The sequence below is a fragment of the Triticum urartu genome, chromosome 2, assembly GCF_003073215.2.
Source record: "Triticum urartu cultivar G1812 chromosome 2, Tu2.1, whole genome shotgun sequence".
Taxonomy (NCBI): domain Eukaryota; kingdom Viridiplantae; phylum Streptophyta; class Magnoliopsida; order Poales; family Poaceae; genus Triticum; species Triticum urartu.
The window spans coordinates 511,684,471-511,712,218 of NC_053023.1; the positions used below are offsets into that span (position 1 = coordinate 511,684,471).

Consider the following 27,748-nt stretch of genomic DNA (forward strand, 5'->3'; position numbering starts at 1 on the left):
TTAATCCATTTTAAAAATGCTGCAGCCTCTCATCTCAAGTTGAGGTTGGCCGTTCCGTTCCAAGCTGCACAATGCATTCCGGCCAGTCCCCAACTCTGACCGCCCCCATGTTTCCTTCCAGTATTCAATTTTCCTCGCTCATGGCGTACTGGTCCAATCACCAGACCAATCCCTTTCAAAGACTATCACCAAAAGAGAAAGTTCTCCAGCCGCTGCGGCTGCCTTTATCTTGCCATGACCATCGCACACACCTCCTCCTCTCTCCCTCGTCTTCCTCGCTACTGCCTCCTCTCCCTCCTCTCTCTCCTCCAAGACAGAGAGACACGGAGAGAGAGAGCCCATATCATATCCAGTACTGCCTGTGACACTTGTGCTGCTGCGACTCCTGTTGTTTGGTGCCCATCATCTGCATCAAGTACGGCCATCATAGGGGCCGGGGCCGGCATCTCACGCAGTGACCGACCCTGCTGCGGTCACTTCACGGGTTTCGTCTGCTGCTGTTACGTTACATCGCCATGGATTCTTGATGGGAGTGGCATGGGAGTGAGTGCCAGCAGCCAGTTAAAATAGCCTTCTGTGTGACCGCATTCCTCGAAATAAGTCGATCCCGGCCTACAAGGGCTTCTCCACCGATCGGCCGGAGCTGCAGATTTGTTCGCCATCTTTTTGGGGTTTTCTCGATGAGTTCTTGGTTGGTATAAGTGGAGTGGTTTGTGATTCTCTTTTTCCTGCTTGGACGAGGGATTAGGTTCTTCCATTTCTTGTTGGATTCGTGTTGATCTCTGCGGGTGCCAGAGATGAGCGTGCCGCACCTGTTCCGGTGTCCGATCAGCTTGGACATCTTCACGGACCCGGTGACGCTGTGCACGGGGCAGACGTACGACCGCCAGTGCATCGAGCGGTGGCTCGCCGACGGCCACCGCACCTGCCCCGTCACAATGCAGGCCCTCGGCGACGGCGACACCACCGTGCTAGTGCCCAACCGCACCCTGCGCCACCTCATCGAGCGCTGGCTCTCCGCCGCCACCGACCACAGCCTCCCGGAGTCGGCGGACGACGATCCGTCGCTCGCGGCGCTCAAGCGGTGCCTCCAGTCCGACGCCACCTCCGCCGCCGCCAAGATCGGCGCGCTCAAGAAGGTCTTGGCGCTGGCGTCCGAGTCCGACGTCGGCCGCGCGTGCATGCTGCAGCTGGGGTTCCTGAGCGTGCTACTGCCGCTCGTCTTCCACGCCGCGCCGGCCGCGCCAGCGGAGCGCCACGCGGAGGCGGAGGAGCTCGCGCTGCAGTGCGCGCTCAGCCTCATGCCGTCGAACGCCGCTGCGCCGCAGCTCGACTGCCTCAACATGCTCAAGAAGGAGGAACACCTGGCGTCCTTCGTCCGGCTGCTGGGGCGAGGCAGCGGCCGGGCCAAGGCAGGCCTGTGCCGCCTCCTGGAGACCGTCGCCACGGCCGCGGCGACCCGGGACCTGGCGCTCGTCGTGGCCGCCTCGCCGCGCGTGTGGCAGGCGCTCCTGCCGCTCCTGCAGCAGCACGCCGGCCCGGCCCCCGACGCGCGCGCCTCGGAGGCCGCGGTGCGCGCGATCGCCGCGGTCTGCGCGGCCGAGCCGGCGCGTGGCAGCGCCATCCACCACGGCGCGGTCGGCGCGCTCTTCAGGCACCTGTCGTGGTGGGCGTACGTCAAGGGCGGCGGGGCCGTGTCCAGCGCGCTGGCGGCGGTGGAGGCGCTGGCGGAGACGGAGGCCGGGCGCAGGGCGGTGGCGCACGCGCCCGGCGCAACGCGCATTCTCGTGAGGCACGTGTTCATGATGTCGTCGAGCAACGACGGGAGCGAGCACGCGGCGGCGGCGCTGCTGGCCGTGTGCAGGGAGTCGCGGGCGGCGCGGAGCGAGGCGGTGGGCGCCGGGGTGGTGACGCAGCTGCTGCTGCTGCTCCAGAGCCAGTGCGGCGCCAGGGCTAAGGCCAAGGCGAGGGCGCTGCTGAAGCTGCTCAAATCCAGGTGAACCAGAGCTGAGTACTTACTCATTAGAGTTAGCGAGGATCTAGATGTTCTTGTAAGCTGTAAGTTTCTGCGTCAAGAATGTCTGCCAATGTATTCAATTGCGTGCAACTTATGTAGTGGCAATTCTGTGAAGCTTCAGGCGTCAATTGAGAGATTAAATTGTCCGGATGTATTGTGGCGATTCTTTTGATTCCAACTGTTTTGCTACGGGAAACTGCGACGTAGGAGTTGCATTAATTAACCTGGGAAAATTGTCAAACTAAGCAGTCTAGAATTTCTCTATTATAAATGTGAAAGTACAAAGTAGAAGACATCGTAGCGGGGATTAGCTCAGTTTCCGGTTCTTTAATTTTAAAAAAGTCATATCTTTTAAACCACGTGTCGAAATTCAGATCCGTTTCTTCTAATGTAGTCTAATTGTACACACATTGATGTTTACTTGGCGGGAAGACTAGTTGCACACATATGATCAGTTGGCTTGTAATTTAGTTTAGTTGCACACACATTGATATTTAGTTGACAGAACACTAGTTGCACACATATATGCTTAGTTGGCACGGCAATGTAGTCTAGTTGCACACACATTGATGTTTAGTTGCAGGACTATTTGGCATACACGTATGCTCAGTTGGCGCGGCAATCTAGTCTAGTTGCACATACATTGATATTTAGTTGGCAGGACACTAGTTGCATACGCATATGCTCAATTGGCGCGGCAATCTAGTCTAGTTGCACACACATTGATGTTTAGTTGGAAGGACACTAGTTGCATACACATATGCTCAATTGCGTGGCAATGTAGTCTAGTTACACACACATTGATATTTAGTTGGCAGGACTATTGGCACACACATATGCTCAGTTGGTGCGGCAATGTAGTCTAGTTGCACACATATTGATGTTTAGTTGGCAGAAAGACTAGTTCGTCGAAACATCCCCATGTAGAATCTACTTTTGAAGAGCACGTTGCGAGGGTTTCAAAAGTGAAAACGGATCTAAATTTCGACATGCAGTTTAGAAGATATGTCTTTTACAATTTTGAAAACCAAAAATTAATGCATAAACGAATGTGAGGAATATTAATACAACAGCATGCAGTCATTCATCATACATGAGAAGAAATCATAAATAAGGTGATTAATTAACAACATGCTACAGGTTTCCTAATCGGGACAAAAAGGACAGAAGGTTTCAAAAAAAGTTGGCCGCCCAGGAGCGCTAGCGGGCACCCAGCCGCCCGCTAAACGCGTCTTTTTTCTTTCTGAATTTAGTCTTCAAAATCATTCAATATTGTTTCCAGATTTTGCTGTTGATTTCTTAGCTGCGAAAAGGTAAAAACCAAGCACTTTTTGAAAATCTAAAAATATACTGTATCTCCCGAGTTTTTTTTATCACATGAGCTACAAACTAAAGTTTTAACTCATGTTTTATTTTGATCATGCGATTCCAAGAGCCAGAACTAGTCTCGTGCACAAACATGCTACTTTGTGAAGGATTATCACTATTTATCCAAATCGAAGTGCACATAAGCAAGCACTCACACACTATCCAAATCGAAGTGCGCATAAGCAAGCACTCACACCCTGCCATTTCAAAATCTAGACTCATCGTGAACCATCCTATGGTTGGATGGTTGGGAGGATAGGTAATATTCTCAACCCATCAAGGTCCAAACCCTGGTGTTTGTATTATTTCTGAATTTATTTTAGGATTTCTGGCGATACGTGTTCAGTGGAAGCAAACGTTCCCCTCAACTACGAGGCGTCTGTGGTGACTTCGCCAATTTCAGGATGATATGCCGGCTTAGTCTCTCGAAGATGCTCATAGAGGTAAGGTCTACTTGTGTGTGTTTATAGGGATGAGTGTATGTGCGTATATATGACCGCCTGCGTCTGTGCTGTATTCTCAAAAGAAAAATCTACACTCATCACATTCATATTATTTTTAACCATATAGTTATTCAGAAATACTCAAAGGGTCTTGGGTCCAAATGGACCTGAGTTAAAGAAAATTAGAAAGTTCAAAAAGAGACAAAAATTCATGAAATCAGTGGTGCAATCCATACCAACGTTTAGTATGAGCACTTTTCTTCTAACCAAGAAGGTATGCAAGAGTGTTACCTCCCCAATGGCAAAAATTTTTTGGAGCAGCTCTCTTGACAGGAAGGCAATGCATTGGGTCTCATGGGAACAATTGACGACGTCAAAGTGCAAAGGGGGCATGGGCTTCAGGGACATGCACCAGTTTAATCTAGCTATGTTGGGCAAACAAGGGTGGAGACTGCTCACACAGCCGGATACATTGTGCTCAAGGGTGCTAAAAGGACGGTATTTCCCGGAAGTTGATTTCATGGATGCTACGCTGCCCAAGTCAGCTTCCAAGACTTGGCGGGCGATTATGGCAGGCAGGGAAGCTCTTCAAGACGGTTTGATCAAAAGAATTGGAGATGGCACATCCACTTCTATATGGACTGACAGATGGATTCCGGGAACCATCTCCATGATGCCACTGTTGCAACCATCGCCTACCACACTTGACAAGGTCTCTGATCTGATAGATAGTGATAACTGGTCATGGCGACAGCATGTGGTCCGAGACAATTCCATTGCGCCAGATGCCCAGGCCATTCTTAATATTCCATTGAGGCAAGGCGGTGGTGAAGATTTTCTCGCTTGGGCGCTCGATAAGTCAGGCAACTATACTGTCAAGACGGCGTACCGTGCTCTTATGACTCAGAAAGAGCGTTTAGCTCTAGAGGAAGCGACAGATACCGGTACTTCACGGGATGATCAACAGTTGTGGTCTGCACTTTGGAAGCTCAATGTTGTCCCGAAGGTGAGGGTGTTCTGGTGGAGAGTTATCCGCGGCATTCTTCCAGATGAGCACACACTCAAGATGCGGCATATAAGTGAGAATAGCAGATGCAATATCTTCTTAGCTAGAGATGAAGACCTCCAACATGCGTTGATGTACTGTTCGCATGCGAAGAGGTTCTGGCACGAGGCTCGGTCATGGTTTGATCTACATCTACCTCGGCTCCATCCAGACTCTTGGGCGAGGGATATATTATGTCATGATCGTTTCTCAGAGAAGGACAGGCCACTGATCATTACGATCATGTGGGCCATTTGGCACTCCCGCAACAAAATCAAACACAATGAGGAAGGAACAGATCCGGCAACATCAATGCGTCTGACGAGAGAGGCTCTCGCCATTCTAGATCTTCCTCAGAATCTTACTATGACCATGGCGGGGCATGGGTGGCGGCCACCTGAGTTTGATCACATTTCTATCACCACAGATGGCGCCATTGACTTCGACACAAGCACTGGAGGTGCAGGTGGTGTGGCTCGTTCGGCAACCAAGATGTTAGGAGCTTGGTGTAAACCATACATGGGAATCACCGATCCCCTCTTGGCTGAAGCTTATGAACTTCGTGACGGGGTGTTGTTTGCAAGACTTTGAGGCTTCACACATGTGATAATGAAAGTAGACTGCATGGAGATGGTTGATCTCTGGAATTCTCGCCACAATTCGAGATCTATTGTGGCACCTATCTTAGTTCAGATTGGAGAGCTAGCTCGTGATTTTTCTCTTTTTGTTGTTCAACATGTAAATCGGTCAGTGAATGTTCCAGCTCATCTATGTGCTAAGCGTGCTTGCACATTGCATGTAACGGAAAGCTGGTTTGATGAGACTCCCAGCTTCCTTGTGACAAGCCTTATGGTTGACTGTCCAAGGAATGCTCTTGTTTGAATAAAGCTCTCTGAATTGATTGTAAAAAAAAAACTACGAGGCGTCTGTGGTGACTTCGCCAATCTCAGGATGATATGCCGGCTTAGTCTCTCGAAGATGCTCATAGAGGTAAGGTCTACTTGTGTGTGTTTATAGGGATGGGTGTATGCGCGTATATATGACCGCCTGCATCTGTACTGTATTCTCAAAAGAAAAATCTACACTCATCACATTCATATTATTTTTAACCATATAGTTATTCAGAAATACTTAGAGGGTCTTGGGTCCAAATGGACCTGAGTTAAAAAAAATTAGAAAATTCAAAAAGAGACAAAAATTCTTGAGACTTTTTGAAATCAAACATGATACGGTATTACACTAGTGTGAAAAGTTTCGTGAAGGAATAATTTGACCTACTCCAGGCCAAAAAAGCAAAATTGTGAATACAAAAGGTGTGGATAGTGTCATCCTTTTATTGCATCCACAGTAACCAAAATAGAGTTGTTCCTACACACATGAATGCACACAAACAAATTTGCATAAATCTAGACCTTATCTTTTCTCAAAGACGCACTCACGCAAAATATCAAAATCGAAAAGTTTAGATTTTTCATCGCAAAATGTCGAGCAGAAAGCATTAAAGTCTCTCCATTGGAATCGCTTGCAAGTTTGTGAGTTTAATGACAAACGACTTTCAAGTTTGAGCATGGACATCACCTTAATGCACCGAAGTACTAACGTTGCTTGCATGGCCACATACGTCCTATTCTAGGAAAATCTAGATCTTCACTATTTGTTGAAGATGCACATGCACACGCCCTCACATGCCACTTCAGGATCTAGACTTCTTTCATATTTGGTGTGTGTGTGTGTGTGGGGGGTAGAGGTAGAAACTTTACCTATGAACGACCTTTAGGTGCAAGAAGTGGTACCTCTCGCAGAATTCTCTATGGTGAAACCAAACTTTTATTATTATTATTATTATTTTGCGGGGTACCAAACTTATATATAATAATAAAGGGCAGACCAGTGCTAGAAACTCACATACTGGCTGGGTCTGAGGAAGGATTATACGAGCAACCCTTACCCACACATGTACAGTGCAATGCAATGAAGCCGTGTCAAACGAAGAAGCCCTTGGTGGGAAGTACTTCACCACTATGCCAATTAAATAAAATAACAAAGAAACCAAAATTTGTAATTATCGGTGCACTAGCTTCTAAAAGAACATGTTAAGGCAAATTTGCAGGGTGTTTCTGGTTCACGGAATTCTAGAAACATAAGAATATGATGACATGTTGGATAGAGGAATTGAAAGCTATGGATGTGCAGCAATAGTTGTCTTTTTAAGAAAAAAGGTAAAACCCTGCACCAATCAATGCATATAACCATCATTGTTAATTATTCAACAAAGGTCTGACAAAAACATACATCAAGTCACCGAAAGCCACCACTCACACATACAAACTCGATAATGTGGAGTGTTCCCCCTCTCCATATCTAAAACCGGTGGCGTCGTCAATCTATCCACATAACGTATCGGAACCAACAGCCAGTGCAGCAAACCTAAAGCGTACACCGCATCCACACGTTTTAGAAGGCCCCCATCATCGAACCGCTGACCCATCCAGGAGAGAGATCCGCATCATCCTTGCCAGTCCGGCCATCCGTCGACGCCACCATGACGCCCAACGGCGCCACCTCCTATGCTCGTCCATCCAGACGCGAAAACTCTGAAAGATCTGTCATGCGTAGCACCTACCAATCAGGTATGCCATGGCGTAGCACCTGTCGGCCAGGCATGACTTGATATCTCCACATAAGCTCCGTGCAAGACAAAGACGCTCCACCTCCTGCCTCTGTCTTCCAGCGCTGCTCCACAAACGATGCTCCCAAAAGAGAAACAACACCGCAATGCCGCCATCGTCGGATTTGGAAGACCAGTTCCTAGGGTTTCCTCCGGAGCAGCACGAGTGGGTAGACAGTACTTACGCGACGATGCCTTCTTCAACGTAACAGCGTAGAACACCGCCACCGCCCGCCGTCGGCTCGGTTTTCACCGGCAACCATGTCTCTCCAACTCGTAGCCGGGACTAGATGACGGATCTCGAGATCCGACCACCCAGCCACAGGTCGACCACCTCCGACGGAGCAGATGGCCGCCACCGCCAATCCCAGGGCCACCACGTAGCAGCTCGCCCGCTGCGAGGGTGTCGCCGCCGCTGTGTCGCCGAGTCCTGAGCCCGCCCGCGCCGCCCTGCATCGGCCATCCCAAGCAGCGGAGAAGAGGGAACCCGCCGTCGGCCACCACGAGGGGCTTTACCCCGGAGGCTTCGGCCACGGCGATGGTCTGGGAGGGAGGCACGCGTCGTCGCCCGCGGGGGCGGGGGGGGGGGGGGGGGGGGGGGGGCAGCGGCTCAGATGCGATCTGGGTTGGCCTTCTTGAGATTTTCACTTCAGGACCTCTGCACCAACTAGGGATGCATAATCAAGATATTTCTTAATGAGTGGTTCCACCACACACCAAGCTTGATCATAAATAAATGAGAGAAAAACATAAATAAATGAGAGAAAAACTCGGGTCGTTAGGCTGCACAACCACATGCCCAACCACTGAGCCAAGGCTCTTTTTGCAACAATGGTTGTTTGGTTGCATCAAATGAAAAATGCAAGAAACTTTGGTGAAGGATTATGTGTGTGTTATAATTGAAAGAGAAACAACTGTCCGGTTTTTTCTTAGCAGCTTTATGTCAATGGCTTTCGACTTGAATGCTATCATCAGCTCGATGCATCCAAAAAACCATGTTCCGGTTACAGGAAAGATGCACCCACACCATTTCAGAATATATACATTCACTTTTCCTCCAATGTTTTACCATGAACATTAGCCAGCTAAATTTCCAATATCTGACACGAAAGTCGCTCGATCCCTCCTAACAACAACTGTGAGCTTGCGCAAACTGGTGAATTTACAACCCTATTGCTATAAGGGTTTGTATTGATTTACATCATGATATAACGGCCTATTATATATACAGATCTTCATGATACATCCTCTTTCCTCGAGAACCCTTTTCGACTGTACAGTAAATCAGACGGGTGTCGCAACACAAAGCTACAAGAGGCTGCAGACAGAACAACTCTGAGCATCTACCATGTTATGGGTGCATTTTTCATGCTGAAGCTCCACAAATGACGCTTAGAACCTTTTTGGAGAACCGTAAGGACTTTGGAGTTTCAAGGAGCCGTCCTGCCAGGGATCCGGCATTCGTCGTGCCTGATTCAGTGCGTAGCTTGATGAATTGTAAGCCGCGGCACCAGACGAGAGCATTGGGTGGGGCGGAGACGGCAAGCAGCTCCAGTTGGACTGCTTAAATTGCCTCAGTGGGCTTGAGCAGGGGGACACCGGTAGAGACATGTTTGTTCGCACAGGAATAGGGCTGCTAAAGCACATATATATTTTGTTAACAAAAATACGATGTTACGAGAAGGGTGAAAATGAGGATGGAAGCTAAGTATTTAAGTACCTCGAGGTACGGGGTGAAGGGACAGTTGTAGAAAATCCGGTAAAATCTCGCGCACTCACACCTATATCCCTTAGGGGAGTAATACTTCTTCGTGATGGCAACTCTCTGTTAGACTGCAACGAGAGGGCAGCATAAGGAGTGTGAGCTTTCAGAGAACAGATAGCATAAATGGAGCAAACAATGAACTTTACAAAAAAGAAGTCACAGATTACTCATGAACTCGTTTAGAGCAGACATAATAGGATCTTTTATGAAATTAAGCCAAACCGCCCCCCCCCCCCCCCCCCCCCCCCGCCCCAAAGTTGATCTGGTGTGCATAACTGCATACAATGACCAAAAAACCAGAATAGTGCTTCTAGCTATTTCTTAAATTGGTCCAGACTGAGTCCAAGTAAATTCAATAGTTCATGCAAATGTCAAGCACTCGTGTCAGCGAGCCACTATAATAAGTGACCCTCTCTTTGGCTTTTTTTCACAGTACCTTCTACTACCAACAAAATGGTACTCCCTCCGTCCCGAATTATTTGTCTATGATTTGTCTAGATAGAGATGTATCTAGACAAGTTTTAGTGTTAGATACATCCGTATCTAGACAAACCTAAGACAAGTAATTTGGGACGGTGGTAATAGTATAATAAGACTCATCAAACTATTGATTTTATTGGACACTTTCTACTTTAAACATCGGACTGTTTTATTTTTTACATGAAAGGATCAAGGGCATAAGGTTTGATGGGCTGATAAAGGTCCACTCTGCCCAGTCGCACGATTGGTATCAAAACTTCTGCATGAGTTCGCCGCCGGCTGCCGGCATGCTTGCACGAGTCTGCTCTTCCCCTGCAGGCGGCAGCCGTCGTTGCCGCGGAGACCCACCTTCCATTGTTCATCCATCCAACCAGAATAAGACCTAGGTCTATAGAGTTACGACACAATGGTCTAGCATTTTTCATTCTTGGAATTACCGTATGAGCCACGCAATTTGTTGAACTCTTCCAGTTTTGACCCTGAAATGAGCACTACCATCCTCCACTACTCAGGTTTTACGCACTAGTATAAACTAATATGACCATTAGATTCCTAAAAATGGACAGCTCACATCGATTTGAGGTACCGTAAAAGTCCTCTATCTTCTTATTGCGAAAAAGGCCAGAGAACAAACACATACTTAAGAAATGAGTTTATGGACTAACTATACCATTGTATGCTTCACATCTGCTGGAGCAGAAAATGCATTTCTCAGTGCACTGTCTTTTGCTGCTCTTACTGCTGGATGGTCCTGAACAAAAGGATGGTCCATCAACTGACTTGCGGTGGCGCGAGATGCTGGATTACGTTTTAAGCATAGTTTCAAGAAACTTCTCCCATCCTCAGAAAAAATATCTGGGATTTCAGGTGTATCTTTACTGTTTGCAATCTTAAATATTGCAGCTACCTACAAGGCCAGATTGGAGAAGATTGAGTCAGCCTGAATTTGTCACGGCTACATTGAAACAGAAATGCAGTTGCAACTTAGAAGCATACCCCTTCATACTGGTGCCAAGGAGGTCTTGCCGTTGCCATCTCAATAATTGTACATCCCAAACTCCAAATGTCAACAGCTAGATTGTAACCTTTACTGTTCATAATAACCTGCATGCTTTCGATATTGAGTAGAGCTTTACTGACAAGGGTACAATTAGAAATGAAGAATACGGTTTGAAGGTTTAGTGTAAAGAAAGGAGGCAGCTCACCTCAGGAGCCATCCAGTAAGGACTTCCTTTGAAAGAGCGTATTTCAGCAAAAGATGATATCTGCTTGAACACAACAAATGAGATAAACGGCTTGGAGGGGGAGAAGAAGATACAGTGTAGAATTTGTGTTTTCGTTGTATATGCATGTTTGGGCCAAGGCTCATATGGTAGTATTAACAAAGACCACAACTATCTCTTCAAAGGACGCGAACATCTGGCAAATGTTCGCTGGGAGAGAAATTGCCAGCGAATGCCAAAGTTGCCATGCCAACACACCTAAAAAACGTCATGCGTTTGTTACGGGCTTGCCATGTACGGAAGGAAAAATTGCCAGCAAATGCAGTGTAACTTTTTTTTTAAATGTCACTCTTTATTTTGCTCAAGCGGCTGTAAGGACATTCGCTCGGAGCTCCTTCCCAGCAAAAATTCGCCCATTAGTATGTCTGCTCTTTAAAAATAGAATACCTAGGATTGCTATCTTACAGATGAGACTTTTTTTTAACATAGTGCTACACATAGAGAATGGACGTAGGGTAGGGAGCAGAAAGGGAAAACTGCATACATGCTTAGCCATGCCAAAGTCGGCAAGTTTAACATCACCATTAGGGCCAACAAGTATGTTTGCTCCTTTAATATCTCTGCCAGGAAAAATTAGTATCAATCAATTATTCTATTGTGCTACCTATGTAATGTGTAGAAGTTATACAAGCTGTATACTACCTGTGGACAGTGTTCTTCGCATGCAAATACGCAAGACCAGCGAGAATTTGACCAGTATAACTGCGAATCACAGGTTCCTTAAAAGGGCCATACTCCCTAAGTAACTTATGAATTGAGCCCCCAGAAACAAACTCAAGATAAATTGAAAGGGTCTCATCAGTCTGTAAGAGAAGGTACACGGTTAGAAAGTCTAAACACAGCCAATTACTTGGCAATGTACTTCCAATAAAAGCTGATAACCACTAAAGAGCAAAATCATATAAATTCCTTTCATGATAGAAGAGTACAGGAAGAAAAATGGAGTAAAACATATGCAAGCCAGGTGAGAGGAAAAGCAACAAAATACTTAAGTCAAACAGAAGCATGTCCAAAGAGGTGGATGGGAGTCGAACAATCCAGGTAAAGCAATTAGCGTGCCTACATAAATTACAATCAATGTTTTTGAAGAACTCCATATTACCTTGAACTTTGATGGTGTGTCTAATTTTGCCTCAAGAACTACAAAACCAGCTATCACACCAACCCCTGATATTCTAAAACCAGTGCGTTTAACCCCTTAGGATTTGGTGGCAGTTTTGCCAACATTAAAGAAGTAGACTGGAGAATCTGTATTATGAGTGAATATTGCAGGTTTTCTCCTCCCATACATGCTTATACTTGTACATGTAGATATGCAACGAATTTATATCATTGGTTCCATAGCCTCCCAAACTACTGAATAAATTCCACAAACTTCCCGATATGTTCTCATATTTTTGTGTATATATATGCAACATTTCCACAATATGTGTTATGAGACAAGCCATCATTTTGTGAGCAATGCCAGTAGCAACAGAAAGAACCTTTCATTATGGATAAAATTCATCATTTGTGAACTTTAGTAAACTGAATTTCCCACCGACTTCTTTACCTCTATGTGCATGAGACCTTAATGCCCACATCATTAATTTTCTTTGAACTTTATAAACTTGGCATTATTTTCTCTCACGAGCCCATCCCATCAAAAATTTGGATGGATCCAAAGAGCAAATAATTATTCGAATATGACTGCACACAGACAGAGCAGACGGTTTATCAAATAGAACTTACCATATCACTATCATAGTATTGCACAACGTTCGGGTGCGATGCTTTCTTAAGCATGTCTATTTCCTGTTAATACAGAAAGAATAACATGTTGTTTAGTCAATTAAACAGGTAAGGAAAATACCGTTGCGGTGCGTAGAAAGACAAGTAAGTTAACTGAATAAGATAATCAACCTGATTCAGTTGCTTGAGTCGTTCTTTCGAATGTGGATCATCTGAAATTACTTGTACTTCCTTAATCGCGCAAAACTGCCCATTTTCACTGCATAATTGGTAGTGAGATAAGAGTTCTTGTACAGACTGCCTTCCCAAACATTTAGGCAACACCCCAAGACATTCAATCAATATAAACAATTTGACATCAGAAAATTCGAGCGAAACAACAGTGTGCTAAGTTCATATACATTAAGCATGATCCCTTGAGAGCTAGATGCTACATAATCTCATATGTCAACTTATAAAGGCATCTACTGGAATATTGAACAATTTAGCACATCCCATGCTTTTCTATAGGTTTTGTAGCATATAATAAGACATCAATGCATTTAGTTCCATATGATAATCAAATCGCAAATGATACGAACACATGAAAAAACCATGATACCTGTTAAATCCAAGGTAAACCTGGCCAAATGTTCCACTCCCTAATAGTTTCCCCTTTTTCCACCGTGATTGGGACTGTGAGCAAGCAGTAGGAGATGTAGGAAGAGGCGAGCAAGCAGTGGGAGATGGAGGAAGAGGTGAACAAGCAGTGGGAGATGGAGGTAGAGGTGAGCAAGCACCGGGAGCTGGAGGAAGAGGCAAGGGATGAGGCGGGCTTCTCAAACCCTCACTCATTTTCAATGGTGACCTGGGGCTAAACCCGAATTCTTTTGAATGTACATTATTCACAGCAAAGGCATGGGCTTTTCGGCCAGGGGATGGGCTTCTCGTTCTTGGACCAAATATATCTTCAGTCAACATTCTGCCACGTGAACAACTGGCTTCGCTAGTTGAAGGATCATCGTTATTATGCACATGAAGAGCCCTCATGTTAGAAACAGGCGCCTCAAAGAACTTGTGATGCTCCCGTGGCATACTACATGACATGAAGCGTTTGTCTTCATTTAAGATCATAGCTGTGTCAGATGGCATGTCTCTCCCCTTGGCAAAAGCAATTGGATCCATAGACCTGGAGATTATGCCAAGCAAAAAAGAACCATCAACAGACGTATAAGCATTATTTTGAAATGAACATATCAATACCAAACAAAGAACGCACTAATTGAAGTAACCAAATCAGAACATATGACCTTGGAACTAGAATAGAAGCATATTGAGTGCAGAACTCAAAATCATCAATTTTTTGCAAGAATAAACAATTAGTTAGCAGAAGGAGAGAAAAAAAATCTGCATTCCGACTAAAACGTAAAGTTGTTCAGCCTTTTTTGGGAATATTTCTTCAATCACAAATCATAAAACGCCTTGGCATCCGTGGTCACCCCGCCTAGGACTAGGTACATATTTTACCCAAAAACAAATGAAGTGGCTTACGATTGTAGAAGTGCAACGACCACGGAAGAGGTCAACAGACGAAGTTGGTGCGAAGTCACACTGTTGGCTCCGAGTCTCTAACTCTGCATTTTGACTCCAATTCCTTTAAAAAAAGTTGCTAAGCCCACTAACCATTCACACTAAACCTAACGCCTCTACCTTTCGAGCAAGCCGCAATTCCCCCAAATTCGATCACAGTGTCACCCCCAAATTCAGCTTCAACTTCACCCCAGACGTGAAAATTGAACTGGTGAGCAGGGCAGCAGACTCCAGGCTGCAGCAAATTCGCAGGTAGGCCATAACCATCGGGCGATCAGCCGCATACCTAGACGCTTGGTGATCCGGCGCGTCATCCGGCGAAGAGCACACGCTGGAGCCCGAGGCCGACGAGCAGCCCGCCACATCCGTGGCCTCCTCGCATAGCGGCTCCGGGCTAATCACGGGCACCGGGAGCTTGTACTGGAACTCGGCGCCGCCCCGGCCATGGCGCGCGGCCGGCGAGTCGAGGCTGCGGGCCTTCTCCCGCGCCCGGGGGGTCGGGGACGGGGACGGGTAGTCGAGGTCGACGGACTTGCGGGAGGGGGAGGAGGCGGCGGAGGAGACGGCCGCGGCGCCGGGCTTGGGCTTGGACCTGGACCTCAATTTGCCGCGAAACCAGCCCGGCACGGGCATCGCGGAAGGTGGGGCCCCGTCGGCGCCGGACGCGCCCCCGAGCTGCAGGGGTGGGCAGAGGGGAGCGGAGGAGGGAGGCGCGAGCGAGCGAGCGGGCGAGGAAGGCGCGGGGTAGGAGCCGACGCGACGACGACGCTTTTTAGGCGAGGGGGAGGAGGAGAAAGAAGAGTGGTGGAGTAGACAAAAGCGGGGGAGATATTTTTTCGGAGAGAAAAAGAAAAGGAATGGAAATGGCGGTATGCGTGGGAAGTTACTGCCTGCGAGTGGGTGGCAGGCAGCTGCCGCGACGGCGACGCCGCGGGCCCACGTGCGGCTGATGGCTCGTCTCGCTGCCGCGTGGGTCCCGGCTCGTTCAGCCGGTGCTTTGGTCCGCGCTGTCAGTGGGCGAGTGGTGCTGATGCGATGCCGGGGGAGGTTTCGTTTCTCGGATGGGTTGCCCGCGGCGGCTTGCGATGGTGTCGGGCGGCTGCATGTGGGGCCAGGGTGCGTGATCGTGAGCGCGCGCGCGCGTACGTGCGTCTCCTTTTCCTGGCTCCCGTGTGGAATCTTCGTGGATGGATGGATGGTGGTGCGGCGGTGTGGAGTTTTTGGCGCTCGCCGGAAGTTCGGTGGGGCACGGGAAAGGTGACGGTGGGTAGGGGACGCGCTGACGTGTCACCCAACACCCAACCGCAAGTTAACTCCTACTCCCTCCGTTTCTCTGTAAATAATTTAGTCTTTTGTAGTGATTTCATACCCAAGCACGGTGTAAAATACGTCTATATACATCCATATATGATATAAAGACTTATATTTAGAAACGGAGGAGTACAAACACACGGTGTATCAAAGTGTGGCTTAGATAGTTCAAGTTTTAGACTTGGCATGGGTGGTTGCATTTTGCTGAATTTATTTTAAGTTTTTTGACGATGCACATTCTAGACATTTCCGTCAACTACGAAGGTATCTATGGAGACTTCGTCAATCTCAAAATGACGTGCCAGCTCGGTATCTCGGAGGTGTGCATAGAAATAGGGTGTGTACGCGTGCATTTATAGTGATGAGTGTATGTGTGCATGTACTCACAATCAAAAGAAATTGTTGATTTCTCAAATTTTTAAAATACCACAAGCAAGGATATAGTTCATTTTCCCTCTCTGCTCTACCAAGAGTTTTCCCCACACCCGTGTCGCTCCTAGCGGCGGCTCGGGAGGAACCTAGCCGCAGCCGCAGCCGCCGCCTCCCTCGCCGTAGCCGGAGGACGCCGGCGGGCTAAGCTCGACCGGCCGATGGCAGCGGCGGGGCGCTTCCTCGCCCTGCGATGTGCTCCCGCGATAGGGGAGGCTTGGTCCTTCCACGGCCTCTGCTCGTCGTGGCGTCGCCGGCGCCGGCGAGTCTTCTTCGCATCGCGTGGTGGTTCTCCTCCTGCAGGTCCTGGCAGGGTGGCGCCCCCCTTTTCCTCCTGTGCGAGCTCCTGCAGGTGCTCGTCGTCGGATGTGGCAGCTCGCGCGAATCTGGCCCAACTGTTAGGTTTCGTAGTAATTTCAAAATTTTCCTACGCACACGCAAGATCATGTGATGCATAGCAACGAGAGGGGGGAGTGTGATCTACATACCTAGTAGATCGACAACGGAAGCGTTTGGTTGATGTAGTCGAACGTCTTCACGATCCGACCGATCAAGCACCGAAACTACGGCACCTCCGAGTTCTAGCACACGTTCAGCTCGATAATGATCCCCGGACTCCGATCCAGCAAAGTGTCGGGGAAGAGTTCCGTCAGCACGATGGCGTGGTGACGATCTTGATGTGCTACAGCAGCAGGGCTTCGCCTAAACTCCGCTACAGTATTATCGAGGATTATGGTGGCTGGCGGCGCCGCACACGGCTAAGGAAAAGATCACGTGGATCAACTTGTGTATCTCTGGGGTGCCCCTGCCTCTGTATATAAAGGACTAGAGGGGGGAGGCTGGCCGGCCAAGGAGGGCGCGCCAGGAGAGTCCTACTCCCTCTGGGAGTAGGATTCCCCCCCCCAATCCTAGTTGGAATAGGATTCGCGGAGGGGGGGAAAGAGAGAGAGGGGCCGCCCCCCTCTCCTTGTCCTATTCGGACCAAGGGAGGGGAGGGGCGCGCGGCCCATGTAGGGCTGCCTCTTCTCTTTTCCACTAAGGCCCATCATGGCCCATTTAGCTCCCGGGGGGGTTCCGGTAACCTCCCGGTACTCCGGTAAAATCCTGATTTCACCCGGAACACTTCCGGTATCCAAACATAGGCTTCCAATATATCAATCTTTATGTCTCGACCATTTCGAGACTCCTCGTCATGTCCGTGATCACATCCGGGACTCCGAACAAACTTCGGTACATCAAAATGTATAAACTCATAATATAACTGTCATCGTAACCTTAAGCGTGCGGACCCTACGGGTTCGAGAACAATGTAGACATGACCGAGACATGTCTCCAGTCAATAACCAATAGCGGGACCTGGATGCCCATATTGGCTCCTACATATTCTACGAAGATCTTTATCGGTCAGACCGCATAACAACATACGTCGTTCCCTTTGTCATCGGTATGTTACTTGCCCGAGATTCGATCGTCGGTATTCCAATACCTAGTTCAATCTCGTTACCGGCAAGTCTCTTTACTCGTTCTGTAATACATCATTCCGCAACTAAATCATTTAGTTGCAATGCTTGCAAGGCTTAAGTGATGTGCATTACCGAGAGGGCCCGGAGATACCTCTCCGACAATCGGAGTGACAAAACCTAATCTCGAAATACGCCAACCCAACATGTACCTTTGGAGACACCTGTAGTACTCCTTTATAATCACCCAGTTACGTTGTGACGTTTGGTAGTACCCAAAGTGTTCCTCCTGTAAACGGGAGTTGCATAATCTCATAGTTATAGGAACATGTATAAGTCATGAAGAAAGCAATAGCAACATACTAAACGATCGGGTGCTAAGCTAATGGAATGGGTCATGTCAATCAGATCATTCTCTCAATGATGTGATCCCGTTGATCAAATAACAACTCATTGTTCATGGTTAGGAAACATAACCATCTTTGATTAACGAGCTAGTCAAGTAGAGGCATACTAGTGACACTTTGTTTGTCTATGTATTCACACATGTATTATGTTTCCGGTTAATACAATTCTAGCATGAATAATAAACATTTATCATGATTATAAGGAAATAAATAATAACTTTATTATTGCCTCTAGGGCATATTTCCTTCACCAGCTTCGGCCGGTTCTAGCCCCGTCAGGAGGCTTCCCTGACTGGGGGCCCTGGTCTTCAGCTTGGATGCGGTGATGGGCGGCATTTTGCACGGATTCGGCCCGACGCTCGTTCTGGAGTGTCGAGATGGAGTGCAAGTGCTCCGGCTCGACTCTTGGTGATGTGCTTCAGTCGCGCAGTGGAGATCTGCGGTTTTCGGGGCGGCGGCCCCGGATTTGGTGGTGGCGGCTTTGGCCAGGGGGCGGTGAGTGTTTGGTCGTGGCGGGTCGAGGGATCCCGTGGCCAGATCGGAGTCGGACGGTAGGCGGACCCGGGTTCTGGCAGCGTTGTGGTTGCTGGCCTGGTGGTCGCGCAGGACGGCCTCAGTTGGGGCGGGCACTAGAGGGAGGTGCTCTGCGAGGTTTGGTGGGCAGGGTTCGTGGCCAGCCGGTTCGGGCAGTTGGTGGTCGAGCTTCACCAGGAGAAATCCTATCTCCAGCTTTGCTGGATATGGCGACGGCGACGCCCGCGGGCGTCGTGCTCTTTCTTGAAAGCGTCGCTGATGTGTGTTGTTCCTCCCCTCCTCCCGTTGGCCATATCTCTAGAGGGAAACCTCAGATCTGCAAGATTGGGCGATGAAGGCGTCAGTCACGTCTTCTACCTCCTTGGGGACATCGTCTCGGAGCTGGCTACAACTAGAGACCAGTGGATGGCGGCATCTTCGCCGCGTGGTTTGCTGAGGCGGACGTTTTGGGGGTGCTGATTTCTGTTTGGTAACGACAATGGCGTCGAGAGAAGCATGGGTTGCGGCTCGGGCTTCGGTAGTCGGGTCTTCCTGGCGTGTCCGAGGTGCTCTTTCGTGAGTTGCTTGGTTGTTTTGAAGTGGAGTTGCGGTCGAGCGAGTCCAGGCGGCGACGATGACAAACGCCCTATGGTCGTTTGCGGCGGGCACGGTCGGCACAAGGCCTGCATATTTCCCAGGTGATGCTCGTCGTCGAAGTCGGAGCTGTCAATTGTTTGTGCGTGTGGTCATTTGTTGGCATGTGCCGTCGTGTTTTCTGTTGCATGTCGGTGGTCAGGTTGGACGGTAGTGCCCATGTGTTTATGGGTTGGATGTATGGGTTTTAGCCCGGTTTTTTTGTCAATGAACCGGACAATTCTCACTTCTTCTTAATCAATGAAAATAGTAAGTATTTTGTCTTGTTTAAAAAAAACAAGCAAGGATATAGACCACTATAAATGCTCTGAGCAAGAAAAAGGTGGGATGATCTAGTCCGTTAATGACGCATGTGGTCACGGGTCCTATATATGCACGGCTATCATGTGTTTTTAACCTTCATCCTTGGAATATAATCTTCGAGTAGGAATTCACGTGCCACACACTGATTAACTTGGACCGGAAAACTGAAGATTGAATGGCTACCGTTTTGAGTCATGTGCATTTCGTTGGAGCTTAAAACAAGAAGATTACAAATGAATTTATATAGGGCTTCCTTTGGTATACAGGAATTTTATAATAATTTACGAACTTTGTAAAAAAATATGATAACCCTTTAGTTTGTAGGAATATAATGATATTTCTGTGCAAGATAGGACTTAATTCTTTGTATTTTATGAGGACAGAGTTTTGAATGAAAAAAATGTACAGTTCCTCTGAATGATATTCTTCATATAACATACAAGTTTAAGTCTTTCAATCTAACTAGTAATAATGTACGTGCAATGTACGTATTAGGTAGGATATTAGTGACACGTTATATTAGGTAAGGTATATTTGTGGCACATTAATATTTGGTAAGATATTAATTGCTTTCTTCACGGAAATGGTAAGATATTAATTACATAGCAGATTTCATGGGATAGCGTTGAGTCTAAACATATTTATAACCATTCACAGTGATGGGTAATAAGAGTGTTAAACGTGTTTGGTGCTCAACATTGGAGCGATTTGAACCGCTAGATCACATGATTTGACGGTAGAGATGGTTTGGATCTGTCCCTTTGGATCTTTTTATATTGGTATATAGATAAGGGCATTTCTAAGGCGGACTCTCAAACCTTCCGCAAGCGTCCGGACACAGTTTGCCATCAAATATCGGTCCGTCGAACGGTCCAGGCGTACTTTTTTCTGACAAATCCGAGACAAACGTGAGGGCTTTACATGAGTCTGGACATGTGTTTGACAAATCAAAAACCACCACATACCTCTCCTCCCTGTCCAGATGGCAGAAGGTCGCGCTGCTATTTAGCTGATGCATGTTGCTTTGGCGAAAAGTGATCGGATAGCATGTTGTTTGGCGGAAGGTTATAGAATGCATATATGTTGTTCGGCGGAAGGTTTAGCATGTAGTTTTTTTAGAACGGTTTAGCATGTACTTCCTACGTTCCTATATATTTATTTTTCTAAAGATTTCAATAAATGGTTACATACAAAGCAAAATGAATGAATCTACACTTTAAAATATGTTTAGATACATTCATATGTGATAGTTCATTTAAAATCTCTGAAAATACAAATATTTATGAACGGAGGAAGTAGTTGGAGGAAGGTTCAAACATGCATGCATGATGTTGGCGGAAGGTGCTTGCATGTGTTTACACTTTTTTTAAGTGCTTTTATTCATGTAAAATTAATTGCTGCCAATATATTTGACAGATAATTGTTGCTGTTTGGCGGAAAGCAGAGGGATAGTTGAGGTATAGTGTTGGATGGAGTATTCGTGTCCGGACACTAGTTCATACTAATTTTTGGACAAATACTGTGTCCATTTGTAGGTGGGCGCTGAAGATGCCCTAAGGAAGGTAAAATACAGATTCTCAATTAGTTATAAAGCACGAACAATTTTAAGGACACACTACATACCGAGCATGCACCATACCTGGTGACTCCTTCTCTTGTTTTCTTACAAGCTGAAATCATAAGATTTATGTGGCGCTTGTCATGGTCTAGAATCCTAGGCAGTTTGTGAAGGAAATATGCCCTATAGACAATAATAAAGTTATTATTTTATATTTCTTTATACCATGATAAATGTTTATTATTCATGCTAGAATTGTATTAACCGGAAACTTGATACATGTGTGGATACATAGACAAAACATCGTGTCCTTAGTAAGTCTCTACTAGACTAGCTCGTTATTCAAAGATGGTTAAGTTTCCTAACCATAGACATGTGTTGTCATTTGATGAACGGGATCACATCATTAGGAGAATGATGTGATGGACAAGACCAATCCGTTAGCTTAGCATAATGATTGTTAAGTTTTATTGCCATTGCTTTCTTCATGTCATATACATATTCCTTTGACTATGAGATTATGCAACTCCCGGATACCGGAGGAATACCTTGTGTGCTATCAAAAGTCACAACATAACTGGGTGATTATAAAGATGCTCTACATATATCTCCGAAGGTGTTTGTTGGGTTGGCATAGATCGAGATTATGATTTGTCACTCCGAATATCGGAGAGGTATCTTTGGGCTCTCTCGGTAATGCACATCATAATAAGACTTGCAAGCAACGTGACTAATGAGTTAGTTGCGGAATGATGCATTACAAAACGAGTAAAGAGACTTGTCGACAACGAGATTGAACTAGGTATGAAGATACCAACGATCGAATCTCGGGCAAGTAACATACCGATGACAAAGGGAATAACGTATGTTGTCATTACAGTACGACCGATGGAGATCGTCGTAGAATATGTGGCAACCAATATGAGCATCCAGGTTCCGCTATTGGTTATTGACCGGAGAGATGTCTTGGTCATGTCTACATAGTTCTCTAACCCATAGGGTCCGCACGCTTAAACGTTCGATGACGATTTTGTATTATATGAGTTATGTGATTTGGTGACCGAATGTTGTACGAAGTCCTGTATGAGATTACGGACATGATGAGGAGTCTAGAAATGATCGAGAGGTAAAGATTCATATATAGGACGATAGTATTCGGACACCGAAGTGTTCCGGGGGTACCGGGTAGGTATCGGGTCACCGAAAGGGGTTTTGGGCAACCCCCGGCAAGCTATACGGGCCTAATGGGCCAAGGGAGGGCCAGACCAGCCCCAAAAGGGACTGGTGCGCCCCCTATAGGCCGAATAGGAGGAGAAGGAAATGAAGAGAAGCGAGAAGGAAAGGGGAGGATTCGGCCTCCCCCTTTCCTTTCCCTCCCCCCTCTCTTTCCTTCCCCCTCCGATGGATATGGAAGGGGGGAGGCCGACTTGGAGGAGGTGCCCAAGTAGGATTACTACTACTTGGGGCGCCCCTTGCAGTCTGTCTCCCTCTTCCACCTATATATATGGGGGCACCGCTAGAACACACAACATTGATTTCTAGCCATGTGCGGCGCCCCCCCTCCACAGTTTACGCCTCCCGTCATATTGTCGTAGTGCTTAGGCGAAGCCCTGCGCGGATCACTTCACCATCACCGTCACCCACGCCGTCGTGCTGACGAAACTCTCCCTCGACACTTTGCTGGATCGAGAGTTTGAGGGATGTCATCGAGCTGAACGTGTGCAGAACTCGGAGGTGTCGTATGTTCGGTGCTTGATCAATCAGAACGAGAAGAAGTTCGACTACATCAACCGCGTTGTCAAACGCTTCTGCTTTCGGTCTACGTGGGTACGTAGACACACTCTCCCCTCTCGTTGCTATGCATCTTCTAGATAGATCTTGCGTGAGCGTAGGAAATGTTTTGAAATTGCATGCTACGTTCCCCAACAGTGGCATCCGAGCTAGGTCTATGCGTAGATGATATGCACGAGTAGAACACAAAGAGTTGTGGGCGGTGATAGTCATACTGCTTACCACCAATGTCTTATTTCGATTCGTCGGTATTGTTGGATGAAGTGGCTCGGGCCAACCTTACATGACCACGTTCATGAGACCAGTTCCACCGACAGACATGCAACTAGTTTTGCATAAAGGTGGCTGGCGGGTGTCTGTTTCTCCAACTTTAGTTGAATCAAATTTGACTGCGGCCGGTCCTTGTTGAAGGTTTAAACAGCAAACTTGATAAATTACCATTGTGGTTTTGATGCGTAGGTAAGAACGGTTCTTACTAGAAGCCCATAGCAACCACGTAAAACTTGCAACAACAAAGTAGAGGACGTCTAACTTGTTTTTGTTGTGTTGGAAATATGCCCTAGAGGCAATAATAAATTGATTATTATTATATTTCCTTGTTCATGATAATCGTTTATTATCCATGCTAGAATTGTATTGATAGGAAACTCAGATACATGTGTGGATACATAGACAACACCATGTCCCTAGTAAGCCTCTAGTTGACTAGCTCGTTGATCAATAGATGGTTACGGTTTCCTGACCATGGACATTGGATGTCGTTGATAACGGGATCACATCATTAGGAGAATGATGTGATGGACAAGACCCAATCCTAAGCATAGCACTAGATCGTGTAGTTCGTATGCTAAAGCTTTTCTAATGTCAAGTATCATTTCCTTAGACCATGAGATTGTGCAACTCCCGGATACCGTAGGAATGCTTTGGGTGTGCCAAACGTCACAACGTAACTGGGTGGCTATAAAGGTACACTACGGGTATCTCCGAAAGTGTCTGTTGGGTTGGCACGAATCAAGACTGGGATTTGTCACTCCGTGTGACGGAGAGGTATCTCTGGGCCCACTCGGTAGGACATCATCATATGCGCAATGTGACCAAGGAGTTGATCACGGGATGATGTGTTACGGAACGAGTAAAGAGACTTGCCGGTAACGAGATTGAACAGGTATCGGATACCGACGATCGAATCTCGGGCAAGTATCGTACCGCTAGACAAAGGGAATTGAATTGTATACGGGATTGATTAAGTCCTTGACATCGTGGTTCATCCGATGAGATCATCGTGGAACATGTGGGAGCCAACATGGGTATCCAGATCCCGCTGTTGGTTATTGACCGGAGAGTCATCTCGGTCATGTCTGCATGTCTCCCGAACCCGTAGGGTCTACACACTTAAGGTTCGATGACGCTAGGGTTATAAAGGAAGTTTGTATGTGGTTACCGAATGTTGTTCGGAGTCCCGGATGAGATCCCGGACGTCACGAGGAGTTCCGGAATGGTCCGGAGGTAAAGATTTATATATAGGAAGTCCTATTTCGGCCACCGGGACAAGTTTCGGGGTCACCGGTATTGTACCGGGACCACCGGAAGGGTCCCGGGGGTCCACTGGGTGGGGCCACCTATCCCGGAGGGTCCCATGGGCTGAAGTGGGAAGGGATCCAGTCCAAAGTGGGCTGGGGTGCCACTTTCCCCTAGGGCCCATGCGCCTAGTGTGGGGAAACCCTAAAAGGAAGAGTCCTAGGAGGGGAAGGCACCTCCTAGGCGCCTTGGGGGGGAGGGAATCCTCCCTTGGCCGCCACCCCAAGGCCCATCTAGGGCTGCCGCCCCTCTAGGGGTGGGAACCCTAGAGGGGGCGCACCCTCCTCCCTCTCCCCTATATATAGTGAGGCCTGGGGCTGCCCATAACACGCGATCTGATCTCTGCCTGTTGGTGCAGCCCTCCCTCTCTTTCTCATCATATCTCGCGGTGCTTGGCGAAGCCCTGCAGGATTGCCACGCTCCTCCATCACCACCACGCCGTTGTGCTGCTGCTGGATGGAGTCTTCCTCAACCTCTCCCTCTCTCCTTGCTGGATCAAGGCATGGGAGACGTCACCGGGCTGTACGTGTGTTGAACTCGGAGGTGCCGTCCGTTCGGCACTAGGATCATCGGTGATTTGGATCACGACGAGTACGACTCCATCAACCCCGTTCTCTTGAACGCTTCCGCGCGCGATCTACAAGGGTATGTAGATCCACTCCTTCCTCGTTGCTAGATGACTCCATAGATAGATCTTGGTGACACGTAGGAAAATTTTGAATTTATGCTACGTTCCCCAACAGTGGTATCAGAGCCAGGTCTATGCGTAGTTACTATGCACGAGTAGAACACAAAGTAGTTGTGGGCGTTGATTTTGTTCAATATGCTTGTCGTTACTAGTCCTATCTTGATTCGGCGGCATCGTGGGATGAAGCGGCCCGGACCAACCTTACACGTATGCTTACGTGAGACCGGTTCCACCGACTGACATGCACTAGTTGCATTAGGTGGCTGGCGGGTGTCTGTCTCTCCCACTTTAGTCGGATCGGATTCGATGAAAAGGGTCCTTATGAAGGGTAAATAGCAATTGGCATATCACGTTGTGGTTTTTGCGTAGGTAAGAAACGTTCTTGCTAGAAACCCATAGCAGCCACGTAAAACATGCAAACAACAATTAGAGGACGTCTAACTTGTTTTTGCAGGGTATGCTATGTGATGTGATATGGCCAAAAGGATGTGATGAATGATATATGTGATGTATGAGATTGATCATGTTCTTGTAATAGGAATCACGACTTGCACGTCGATGAGTATGACAACCGGCAGGAGCCATAGGAGTTGTCTTAATTTATTTATGACCTGCGTGTCAACGTAAACGTCATGTAATTACTTTACTTTATTGCTAACCGTTAGTTGTAGTAGTAGAAGTAATAGATGACGTGACAACTTCAAGAAGACACGATGATGGAGATCATGATGATGGAGATCATGGTGTCATGCCGGTGACGATGATGATCATGGAGCCCCGAAGATGGAGATCAAAAGGAGCAATATGATATTGGCCATATCATGTCACTATTATTTCATTGCATGTGATGTTTATCATGTTTATACATCTTATTTGCTTAGAACGACGGTAGTAAATAAGATGATCCCTCGTTAAAATTTCAAGAAAGTGTTCCCCCTAACTATGCACCGTTGCGACAGTTCGTAGTTTCGAAGCACCACGTGATGATCGGGTGTATAGATTCTTACGTTCACATACAACGGGTGTAAGACAGATTTACACATGCAAACACTTAGGTTGACTTGACGAGCCTAGCATGTACAGACATGGCCTCGGAACACAGAAGACCGAAAGGTCGAGCATGAGTCGTATAGAAGATACGATCAACATGAAGATGTTCACCGATGTTGACTAGTCCGTCTCACGTGATGATCGGACACGGCCTAGTTGACTCGGATCATGTAATCACTTAGATGACTAGAGGGATGTCTATCTGAGTGGGAGTTCATAAGATGAACTTAATTATCCTGAACATAGTCAAAAGGTATTTGCAAATTATGTCGTAGCTCGCGCTTCAGTTCTACTGTTTAGTTATGTTCCTAGAGTAAATTTAGTTGAAAGTTGATAGTAGCAATTATGCGGACTAGGTCCGTAAACTGAGGATTGTCCTCATTGCTCCATAGAAGGATTATGTCCTTAATGCACCGCTCAGTGTGCTAAACCTCGAACGTCGTCTGTGGATGTTGCGAACATCTGACATACACATTTTGATAACTACGTGATAGTTCAGTTAAACGGTTTAGAGTTGAGGCACCGAAGACGTTTTGAAACGTCGCGAAACATATGAGATGTTTCGAGGGCTGAAATTGGGATTTCAGGCTCGTGCCCACGTCAAAAGGTATAAGACCTCCGACGATTTTCTTAGCCTACAAACTAAGGGAGAAAAGCTCAATTGTTGAGCTTGTGCTCAGATTGTCTAAGTACAACAATCGCTTGAATCGAGTGGGAGTTGATCTTCCAGATGAAATAGTGATGGTTCTCCGAAGTCATTACCACCAAGCTGCTAGAGCTTCGTGATGAACTATGATATATCAGGGACATATATGATGATCCTTGAGATATTCGCGATGTTTGACACCACGAAAGTAGAAATCAAGAAGGAGCATCAATTGTTGATGGTTGGTGAAACCACTAGTTTCAAGAAGGGCAAGGGAGCAAAGGGATACTTCATGAAACGGCAATTCAGCTGCTGCTCTAGTGAAGAAACCCAAGGTTGAACCCAAACCCGAGACTGAGTGCTTCTGTAATAAGGGGAACAGCCACTGGAGCAGAATTACCCTAGACACTTGGTAGATGAGAAGGCTGGCAAGGTCGATAGAAGTATATTGGATATACATTGTGTTGATGTGTACTTTACTAGTACTCCTAGTAGCACCAGGGTATTAGATACCGGTTCGGTTGCTAAGTGTTAGTAACTCGAAACAAAAGGCTACGGAATAAACGGAGACTAGCTAAAGGTGAGCTGACGATATGTGTTGGAAGTGTTTCCAATGTTGATATGATCAAGCATCGCACGCTCCCTCTACCATCGAGATTGGTGTTAAACCTAAATAATTGTTATTTGGTGTTTGCGTTGAGCATAGACATGATTGGATTATGACTATCGCAATACGGTTATTCATTTAAAGAGAATAATAGTTACTCTGTTTATTTGAATAATACCTTCAATGGTCTTGCACCTAAAATGAATGGTTTATTGAATCTCGATCGTAGTGATACACATGTTCATGCCAAAAGATATAAGATAGTAATGATAGTACCACCTACTTGTGGCACTGCCACGTAAGTCATATCGGTATAAAACGCATGAAGAAGCTCCATGTTGATGGATCTTTGGGCTCACTCGTTTTTGAAAGGTTTGAGACATG

General features: G+C 46.9%; 2 protein-coding genes across 3 annotated transcripts; one reads left to right on the plus strand and one right to left on the minus strand.

Annotated features, from left to right (window-relative positions):
- Nucleotides 1–647: 647 nt before the first annotated feature.
- Nucleotides 648–2,125, plus strand: LOC125541733 (U-box domain-containing protein 26-like). The gene has a single exon (XM_048705079.1). It carries the CDS (start codon nucleotides 798–800, stop codon nucleotides 1,998–2,000), a length of 1,203 nt encoding a protein of 400 aa, XP_048561036.1. The 5' UTR covers nucleotides 648–797; the 3' UTR covers nucleotides 2,001–2,125.
- Nucleotides 2,126–8,570: 6,445 nt separating this feature from the next.
- On the minus strand, nucleotides 8,571–15,188 carry LOC125538344 (mitogen-activated protein kinase kinase kinase 3-like). Of its 2 annotated transcripts, none has more exons than XM_048701601.1 (11): nucleotides 14,656–15,188; nucleotides 13,402–13,968; nucleotides 12,972–13,059; nucleotides 12,801–12,863; nucleotides 11,712–11,872; nucleotides 11,554–11,629; nucleotides 10,992–11,051; nucleotides 10,783–10,890; nucleotides 10,457–10,693; nucleotides 9,262–9,374; nucleotides 8,571–9,177 (listed from the first exon to the last, which is right to left on the minus strand). In XM_048701601.1, exons 1-11 carry the CDS (start codon nucleotides 15,000–15,002, stop codon nucleotides 8,934–8,936), a joined length of 2,064 nt encoding a protein of 687 aa, XP_048557558.1. In that variant the 5' UTR covers nucleotides 15,003–15,188; the 3' UTR covers nucleotides 8,571–8,933. The 2 variants fall into 2 exon arrangements, with proteins under 2 accessions (XP_048557558.1, XP_048557559.1); XM_048701602.1 differs by having other exon boundaries at nucleotides 8,571–9,174; nucleotides 14,656–15,186.
- Nucleotides 15,189–27,748: the final 12,560 nt, after the last annotated feature.